Here is an 11,020-nt window from a genome sequence, read left to right on the forward strand (position 1 = left end):
AGTAGTAGCATTAGCAATGGTGATGATGATGATGATGACTATGATGATGATGATGATAACAGTAGTGACTGCAACGGACATAAGAGAGGATGAGAACCAGAGAGCAAGAGAGATATTCAACACTGGACAACGACAGCTCCTTACCTACCCACCCTGCTGCCTCCCCCACCAGACGTACACACACACACACACACACACACACACACGCAATAGGTGTTGCATGAAGATCTGCATACTTGCCACACATTTCACAGGAGTAAAATGAAAAACCAAAATGTTTTAGAATCGAAAAGAGAAACATTCCAATTTTGACAATTGAAACCCCAAAACTGGATGTCTTAGAGACGAGAAAGAGGCGGGGGGGAAGCAAAAGACATTCTCAAACAGACAAAAGAAGAATGAATATATAATGATTAGCCTATAATTGTATATGTTGGGGCTTGTGTGTGCATGTATATATACATACATGCATATATATATTTATATACATATACACATACATATATATATATATATATATATATATACATACATATACACATACATACATATCTATATATATACATATATACACATACACACATATATACATACATATATATATATATATATACATATATATATATATATATATACATACATATGTATATACACACATATATACACACACACATATACATATACTTATATATATATACTTATATATACATACATATACATATATATGTACATACATATGCATTCATATACATACACACACATTTGTATTTACTAACGTACACATTTATGTATATGCATATGTATCTTTCAACACACACACACACACATGTATTCACCAACACACACACAAGATGGCCAAGAAATGGTTTTAAATCATGCACACCCTTCTGCATATTCACACATATGTACATAGACCATCATGCCCTCCCACTGATACACACACATCACGAACATTAAATCTACACAAAATTGGAAGAAAACAATATAACTGGACCAACTGCTATTACAATTATTTTTATGTCCCAATCACAAAAGTTGTTCCCCAGCAATTTAAACGTCGACACAGCACACTTTGGAAAGTGTTGACAGTCAACGACTGTCACTTGTGTCAGATTACCTGACAAAGTTCTTCCGCAATCAACTTTAATGCCTCTATCCAACCATGGTGCATAGTTATTCTCTGTTTCAGATATATATCCACACACATATACGTATATATACATATATATATATATATATATATATACACACACACACACATATATACACATACATATATACATACATATGCATACACACAAACATATACGTATATATACTCTTAAACAAGAATGTTGTTGAAAGTAACTATGCTATCGTTGGACTAAAGCGGCCAAAACTTCAAAGTCACTATCAACAATATCCTTGTTTAGGAATAAACTTGCACTCTACAGAAGTATAGAGCATTCCTTCAAATTTATGTAAAATTGGTTTTTACGATAACTAAACATCAATATATTCACAAATATGTATGTATGTATTGTCTTTAACTGTGGAACTCATCAGGGTATATATATAAACAGCATGTAAGTATGGGGTCAAAAACCCTTTTGGATTCAAGAAAGTCAAAGGCTGTACATGGGACTTTACCTATCCAAAAAGGGGTTTTAAGCTGATATTTACAGGTTATTTGGTTACAGCTTTATCTGCTTTGAGTTCAACAGTTAAAAATGAATTATTTCAAGTTCTCTCAAAGTTTCTAAATTCATATGGCATAAACAATATATACACACACACACATGTGTGTGTATGTATATGCATGTATACATTTTCTCTCTCTTTATATATATATATATATATTTATATATATGAGACAGAAGGTAACAGATAAGCACATACATGGGTATGTGTATATACATGTGTGTGTGTGTGTGTGTGTGTATATATATATATATATATATATAAATACACACACTTATGTATTATGACTCTTTCTCTTTAATATATATATATATATATATATATATATATATATATATATATATATATATATATACATACATACATACATGAAGATGGATAGACATATGTGTGTATTCAGACGTACTCACCTAAATGTAGACACACCCGCCCACCTACCCCCATACACATAAAATGGTGCTGCATGCAAAGTTGGTTGGTTTGTTGGTTGGTTGGTTGGCTGGCTCTCATTCATCACAAGCAGGTGCCCCACCCACCCCTAGTTTCCGCACTTGTCCACCCTCACACTGTTTGTTCAGGCAACGTACACAGAGTCAACGCTCCTCGAGAGATGAACTGGATGTGAGGGACTGCGAATCAATGGTTTCCTTGGTATCCGAGCCAAGGCCCGTGGTATCTGGCTGAACTCAGGCCGGTCCTTAGGATCGAAACCCCAACAATCCATGAGGATATCCTGCAAATAGATTAATGGAAGGGCCTCAAATATTGATGAACAATCAACTGTGCGTGTGTGTGTGTGTGTGTCATTGCATATAAGTTGGTGTTTGTGTATACAAGTGCAAATATAAAATAGGCTGAACATGGAAGCAAATAAATAAATAAAAAAAAAATTACAAAAAAACCCCCAAAACAATTGTAGAACTGTAACTTGATATTAATGCAAAGGCTAAGTAAGGATTGAACATGCAATCTATGGCTTTGAAGTCAGATGTTCTGAAACATTGAAACAAACTTTAGAGATATTTGTCTTTGAATGTATCATGTTTTAATGTGATGTGTGTGTGTGTGTGTGTGTGTGTGTGTGTGTGTGTGTGAGTCAGACAAACATACATATTGCAGACAAACACACACACACATCACATGACAAATGTCGGTTAATCCTGTTGTTGAAGCCAGTGAATGGTGACTGCAGTCTCAACTCACCTTGACATCCCTGGAAGTAATGATATGACACAAAGACTGTTTAATTCCTCGTCCCACCTGCCAAATAATGCTCTCTGGAGGCTGCTGTTTGAAAGGCCATTCCCCACAAAGCAGTTCGTACCAAACCGTTCTGCAAGAAACAAGAAATTCATGGATTAAAAACACAAGCAAAAACAAAAAAATTTTTCAAAGCAAAGAAATAACAGAAATTCAAGGTTTTTCCTTGTTTAATATTTCAGAAAGGAACTGAGCTGTTGTTTAACCCCAGGTCAAGTAGACCCATAACCAAACAAGCGTGGGTCAGGTATGGAGCCATGTAAAAGCACCCAGCATGGTTTCTATGGCTGGATGCATTAGGAAGGGCACATAGCTGTAGAAACCATGCCAAATCAGACTGGAGTCTGGTGTAGCTCCCAAGCTTGCAAGCTCTGGTCAAACCGTCCAACCCATGCCAGCACGGACAATGAATTGTTACACGATAGTGATGACGGTGATGACAATTTATATGTGCATGTGTGTGCACACACGGTTTCAATTTAAGGGCCACCATGTAAGAGTCAGCCAAATACTTACCCAAATGCGTATGTGTCGGATTTCTTAGAGAAAGGCAGTTCCGTGTTAGCTGCCTGGGTGTTCCCTGCTTGTAATGACCTCATAATCTCTGGAGATAAGTAGCACAGCCAGCCGAGAGGAATTGCAAGGCAATCGCCTTTCCTGAAACAACACAGGGAGAAAAATTACACAACTGCAGATACACAATCTTCTGGCCATTATAATAATAAAAACAACAACAATAATAATCTTTACCACTCAAGGCACAAGGCCTGAAATTTTGGGGGAGGGGGCCAGTCATTAGATCGACTCCAGTACGCAACTGGTACTTAATTTATTGATCCTGAGAGGATTAAAGGCAAAGCTGACCTAGGTGGAATTTGAACTCAGAACATAGTGGCAGACGAAATACCGCTAAGCATTTCTCCCGACATGAAAACAATTCTACCAGCTTGCCGCCTTCACCGTTCTCGTAATAATAATAACTTCTTGCTTTGATGTAATGCCAGAAATCTAGGGCCAGTGGGCCAATGGGTCAGTCGACTAGGTCTACCCCAGTGCTTGATAGCTGGTTTATTTTACTGACCAAGGAAGGTTGGAAGGCAAAGTTGCCACTCGTGGGATTTGAACATGGAATGTAAAGAACTGTAAATAAAACACAAGGAATTTTTTCTGATGTTTTCATGATTCCGCCACTGAGTTTTGGAGTTGGTGGAAATATTGTTAGAATGATCTTAGATGTACAGATCAGTAGGTGTTTAATGAGAGGGAGAGAGAGAGAGAGGATGGAGGAAGAGACAAATAGGAAAAGAGTGGGACAAAGACAGGAAGAGAGAGGACAAAAGATAGATAGAAAGGTGAGAGAGAAGAACAGAGAGGGAGATAGACAGAGGGAAGAGAGAAAGAGAGAGAGACAAGAGAGAGAAGCAGGGAACTTACCTATTTCCATGACACCATTTAGTAAGATTGAATAAACCAAAATCGGTGATAACAACTTTGCCTGTCTCTTCCCAAAATATATTTTTAGTCTTCAAATCTTTGTGTATTATTCCCCTTGCATGTAAGTACCCCATGCCCTGCAAACAAAACAAGTGTGAAAATAAATAACTAAAAATAACAAACTTCATATCGTACACACATTCATGAAATCAATTCACATCATTGGGTTGAGATGGTGTAATTTAGATGGCATTCTGTTGGTTCTTGTTGATCCGAGCGACTGAACAGTTTGAACATGCAACAGATAAGAATATTTAGGCTGGATCTGGCCAGTTTAAATGCTAAAGAGTTAAACACACACACACACACACACATACCAACAGGTAGAGAGACGGAATAACACTGACCTGTGCTATTTGAGTAGCGATATATACAGTTTTGCTGAATTGGAACTTTTGACGAAATTCGTAAATGCTTGAAAAGAGTGATTTCCCTTTACAGAAGCTGAAATAAACAACAATAATAATAGCAATCAAAGGGATGTGAATTCGAGTCTCATGGCTGGTTGCTGACAAAATTTTCCCCGCTTTATATGGATATTTTATCCTTTCTCTGCTGTTCTATCAGCGTTTCTGAATAAATTATTTCCTTATCTGTATCTTACAATACAGTGATAGTGTGCACACCAGCACACACTCACGTATAGTGTGTGACTGTATAGGATTTTGTGTGTGTGCGTGTATAATTTTAAGTGATGTATATCAATCAAGGATGAAAATACTGGTAAGAAATGGTGGGAGGGGAAAACTCCACAAAAAGTTATGAACAAAGTCCCTAGAAATTTTTGTTTTGCACTGAGTTATTGACACTCCCTGGTCACTCTCCCCAACCAAAATACAACGAACTAGTGACTGGCTTATGGAGAGAGAGAGAGAGAGAGAGAGAGAGAGATAGAGAAGGGAATAGAGAGGAGAAGATAGCAAAGAAGAATGGCCAGAGATAAATATATTAACAATTGAGGTACCTGGTCACGATGGCTAAATCTGGGGGCTTCATACAAGCACCCATGAAGAGAACCAAATTTTCATGTCGTGTCTTCTTTAGCATTGCCACCTGAAACACAAGAACACATTATGGAAACTATAAGGAAGCCATGTCATGTATGTGTGTGTGAGAGAGAGAGCATATGCATGTGTGTGTGAGAGAGAGAGAGTGTGTGTATATGTGTGTACAAGAGAGTGTATGTGTGTGTACGAAGAGTGTGTGTGTGTGTGTATGTATGTAGTTTGTTTGCATAGAAGTGAGATGCAGTGAAGTGCTTCTTACCTCCAATTTGAAAGCAGACAGTTGTGCTTGGAAGTCTGACGTTGGGTCTATGTTTAGTTTCTTTATAGCTACGTCCCCATGCCAATGGCCTCTGCAATCAGAGAGAGAGGCTTTAGTTGGTGGCCTTACACAAACAGTCTATAGTCCTTAGCTAAACACAAACACTGCATGTAGTCACACGTGAATACTAACATCCATACTAAACACACAGCATCAGTTGATAGTTAGATACAGTGCATAGGCTCCAGCTACAGACATTGGTATTGTACATAAGTGTTTATACTGAAGTAACGTAATATAGAGTGTGTCTGTCTGTACCTGGAGCCTAAGCACTGTATCTGACTATCGACTGATGCTGTGTGTTTAGTATGCATGTTGTGGTGAGAGAGAGAGAGAGAGAGACTGAGCTGTGGTATATAAAAGCTGAAGCAGAAACCAAGGTTGATACTTACTTATGTACAATACCAAACCGCCCTATGCCTATTCTGTCTCCAATAGTAATATCTTCAAAAGGAATATTCCACTCTTTCAGTTGAACAGACAGCTACAAACAACAAGAAAAACACTATGTTGAAAATACACAAAATAATAAAGAAAAAAACAAAAACACATGTCTATCGAAATTTATGAGGTAAGTAATTAATATAATTATAACTTTTTAGAATAATTGACTTCATCGTCAGAGATGAAAATATATTTAATATTTACTTCATTCACACTAGGTTCATCTGGTTTCCATTTATCTTCACGTGCTGTTGTATTCCAAGGTGTGTACATGGCCCCAAATTGGATTTGAACTAAGGACTTTCATCTATAAACTAAAGCCAACAATGGGCCTTCAAATCTCCCCTCTTCATTACGGCACTCTGTCAACTTTGTTAAGGTTATTTCTAGTCTTAGACTCTGTCAACTGTTTATATTGACTATTTCCAAACACAGACCCTCACCAATTTCTTCAGGATCAACCTGTTTCCCATAATAAACTAACCACTTGTGACAAATTGTTTTTAATGGAAGCAATGAAAGGCCCCATACGGTTGTGTAGCAACAAGACCCTCAGGTAGAACAAGCACCCGGATATATCATAGCTTATCAAGTCTTGTCTGACAACGATGATGATCATTTAACATCTGTTTTCCATGTTGGCATGGGTTGGACAGCTTGACAGGAGATGGCGAGGCCGGGGACCACATCAGGTCCCACTGTTTCAGTTACAGCTGGATGCCCTTACTCATGCCAACCACTTTACAGAGTATACTTGGTACTTTTTACGTGGGACCAGTGCCAGTTCCTTTTTACTTGGTACCAGCACCAACTCAAGGGATAATCCTGGAAACCCTGCAAAGTTGCTATAAAACCTTAGATTTACTTACACTGTGTTGCCGGGTCCAGCTGTGTTCTGATGAATCCTCGGGGGCCAACTCAGAGGAATCAACTCTGTCCAGCAGAGTCTTATCCTCTATACTCTGCAAACAAGAACATTACAATGTTAACAAACCAAATACCAGTCATATCAGAGGTTCTCAACCATTTTTTTTTTTGGCCCGTGGACCCTTTATGATTCTTATTTTACATAAGGACGGACGAAATGGTGTTATGCATATTTTGTCTGGCATGCTAATGATTCTGCCAGCTGACCACAATATATTATGATTAAATATTAAGATGTGTATAAAATAAAAATTATTAAAATGTCTTGTGTATGGTACAAGTATAACCAATTCATCTATATATATATAAAACTGAGAATGCATGCACATGTGTGTGTGCATGCATCCCTAAAACTCAAGAACTATCCCAACCAATTTCATTCAAATTTTACATATACACTACATAAGGTCTATGGTGTATCATGGGCCAAAAAAATGTTCAACTTCTTGCCTAATGCAACCCTGGAGCAATCTCTTAGATTGCTTCAGTATTATGTGTTAAAAGTGAAACAATAACATCTCTATTGTAACGTGAGATAATAGTTTCAGTTTTAATAGTTTCACTATATATATAATATATACATAGTGAAACCATTACTCTGCTAGTTACACATAATTTTTGACCACTAAATTTTATAAGGACTTCCAAGGGTCATGTGGACCTTGGTTGAGAACCATTGAGTTACACAAATGAATTATAAGACTGTTTAATACCAGTCATACTTACAGGTACAAGGGTTCTATCGCTGTCATCAGATGTTGTGGTGTTGACATCACTGAAATATATAAACAAGACGAATGTAATAGCATATCATCTTTCATTTTCCAAACAACAAAATGCATTTCCCAATAAATTTTGAGCTTATTGTAGCTGGTGGCTCACAGGGAGAATGTGAAATTCAAATAGCTAGATGTGAAGTGCTGGGGAAATACCACCCACTTTGGGAACCGTTGGGTTAGAGCATTGGGCTTACAACCACGAGGTAGTGAGTTTGATTTCTGGACTGGACTGTGTGTTGTGTTCTTGAGCAAGACACTTTATTTCACATTGCTCCAGTTCACTCAGCTGTAGAAATGAGTGCCAAGCTGTATCAGCCTTTGCTTTTTCCTTGGATAACATCGGTGGTGTGGAGCAGAGAGGCTGGTATCTTCCTAAAACTAGCTTAATGATAACAAAGTTATTTTACTAAATTCTAACCTAACCCTAATCCACACGAAACTCAGAAAAATATTCTAAGATATAAGAAAACTTCCAACTTACATATCTTGTGAGTAATCAAGATTTTTGCTTAGATGAGGATCAATAACGCCGTCAACAACATCTAAAATGATAGAAAATTGAAGATCAATGACAATTCCAAGTATCAACAGAATGGTCTTGCTGTTTGGGGGGGGGGGGAAGAAAACAAACAATATTGTTAATAACAACAAAACAAAAACAAAAATTACAAAAGACATTTCATAGAAACTGAGGTTTTAGTTTGGAAATTTCTTCAGCATTTACATTTCCAGTGTTGATTCTTTTATAGATACCAACCTGCTGGAGAATGAGTCACAAACACCAGTTTAATTAGGCAATTAATTTTGTTAAACCTCTCCAATCACAGATAATTTTTTTCCAAAATTAATTGAAACATGTAAGCAGTGTTTTAGAAAAAGGATAAAGCTTAACCATTTAGCATTTAGATTACTCTTAAAAAATGAAATGCTTCTTTATTCCAATTTTCCTTTCCGTTAACCCTTTTGATACCAACCCAGCTGAAACCACCCAATCTTCCACCAAACCTTAGTCACAATTTATGCTCTTAACACTAGCTTAATGATAACGAAGTTATTTTACTAAATTCTTTGTTATATTCAAAATTAATTGAAAGAAACACAGAGCATCTCAAAAGAAATACAGTAACGAAAGGGTTAAACATGCATTGCAAAAATCAGTGAAAGTTCTTGGTAATCTCTACCCAACTGGAGTTTGATTCAGCTCTGATCCAGTTCGAAACTCCACAACATGGCTGTTGAGGTTAGAGATTATACAATCTCTGTAATAGTAGAACAGCTGGGGAAGGGGTACACGATTCACTTTGGCAGAGGCACTTTTGGGTCTGCTGTATCAGCTGTATTGGATCAGGGGATTGTAGTGGGATACTCAAGGGCTGACCCAAGGAGCTCACACTCTAGCTATGCCAATGCTACATAAACACCTAATTAGTTGTTATTTCTTACTTATTTCAATCATTTGACTGCGGCCATGCTGGGGCACTGCTTGAGGAATTTTAGTCAAAAAAACTGACCCCTGTACTTATTTCACTTATTAAGCCTGATACTTATTTTATCAGTTTCTTTTGCTGAACCTCTAAGTTACAGGGACCTAAATGCACCAACACCCATTGTGAAGAGGAGGTGCAGAACAAACGCAGGCACACATGGAAGGCTTCTTTCAGTTTCCAGCTATGACATCCACTCATAAGGTTTTGGCCAGCCCAAACCTATAGTAGAAGACACTTGCCCAAGGTGCTATGTGGTGGAACTGAACCTGGAACCATGTAGTTGGGAAGCAAACTTCTTATCACACAGCCACGGCTGTGCCTAGTAATATTTACTGTAGAAAACTTAATTTATTTGGTATGCATGGTGTGTATTTAAGTCATTGACCCCTGGGGGAATCAAAAGTGAAATTGAACTTGGCGGGAGCTGAACAAAGAACACAAATTAAAACACTGCAAGACATTTTACTTATACACCACTGATTTTTGTGACCAAAATTACCTTTTAAAACAACAATAATAATAACAGGTATTGTACCCAAAATGAAGCACACAACAATGTTGCTAAAAATATAAAATATCAGAGCAAAAAAAAAAAAAAAAAACCCAACCAAAATTCCCCAAACGGCATGCAGCACACCAATAAGAAGTTTATATTAAAAAAAAAAGAAAATGTAAATCCCATTTGAAATAACATGAAAAACTGGAAAATTTGAAAATAAAAACAAAACCCTTTAGCAGTTATAGCACCAAAAGTGTGGTGAAATGTGTTGTGTTTTGATGTCAACCAGTGGCTTTTAACTGGGACCGATATAAGTGTTTTTTTGGGTGGGGTGAGTCCACACAAGCAAAATAGTAAATTGGGGACACACAGTAGTAGGGTCCATGAAAAATTTTTGTTCTAGATGTATTTATTGCAAGAAACAACCAAGTTTCTTTCTTCTTTGATGTTTTACAGAGTTCAAAGAAGTTTCTGGTTACTGGAACCTGTTCTCTCAGAGAGTTTTATTGCAAGCCTACACAAGTAAATGGAGAAAAACAAAATAGGAATTTTGAAAGAAGTATTTATAAAACTACTTGGTTGGCAAAGAAAGTAATTTTGGTTTTTTTAGTGTGAAAAAAAAAAGTCCATAAATAAAAAGTGGTTGAGAACCACTGATGTTGATGGTTGAATGAAGATACTAATGGGGTCAAAAAAAAAAAAGGAAGAAGAAGAAAAAAAGAGGCTAATGAGTTTGTGTGTGGATGCAAGTGTTAAATGGTGAGGTTTCTCTGCTGTTGCTACTAAAGGTAACAGAAAACTTAGGTAACCAGGTGTAACTGGTGGATTTTAGGAAATGGGTTGGACACTAACCACAACCTGGAAAATTAAATAAAAGCTAAACCCAGAGACTTTTTCCAGTTTTGATCTGCTTCATAGTAGTCCTAAAAGTTAAAAGTCATTGCCACCACTGGGAACTAATGTGGTGTGTAATAAATGTCCCTCCAGAAATGCCAATCCTCATTGACCCCTTCTGTGTGAGCTGGAAGTGACCTACCCTTCTAGATATTGCTACAATGTGGCAATGGTAGGGGACACAAAATATTTTGTGTATAGCAGCAATTGGTTGCAGTGGAATGGAAGGA

The 11,020-nt window shown here is 37.2% G+C and overlaps 1 protein-coding gene across 1 annotated transcript in view; it reads right to left on the minus strand.

The window, feature by feature from the left end:
* Positions 1-6: 6 nt before the first annotated feature.
* Positions 7-11,020, minus strand: part of LOC106871843 (kinase suppressor of Ras 1-like) — a 56,176-nt gene continuing 45,162 nt past the window's right edge. Inside the window, 11 exon segments of the mRNA XM_052976936.1 lie at positions 7-2,413; positions 2,884-3,013; positions 3,457-3,597; positions 4,375-4,511; positions 4,782-4,878; positions 5,399-5,487; positions 5,701-5,791; positions 6,153-6,244; positions 7,074-7,166; positions 7,858-7,906; positions 8,392-8,452. Coding sequence (XP_052832896.1) covers positions 2,255-2,413; positions 2,884-3,013; positions 3,457-3,597; positions 4,375-4,511; positions 4,782-4,878; positions 5,399-5,487; positions 5,701-5,791; positions 6,153-6,244; positions 7,074-7,166; positions 7,858-7,906; positions 8,392-8,452 — 1,139 coding nt within the window. The 3' untranslated portion in view covers positions 7-2,254.

Source organism: Octopus bimaculoides, chromosome 26 (genome assembly GCF_001194135.2).
Source record: "Octopus bimaculoides isolate UCB-OBI-ISO-001 chromosome 26, ASM119413v2, whole genome shotgun sequence".
NCBI lineage: Eukaryota > Metazoa > Mollusca > Cephalopoda > Octopoda > Octopodidae > Octopus > Octopus bimaculoides.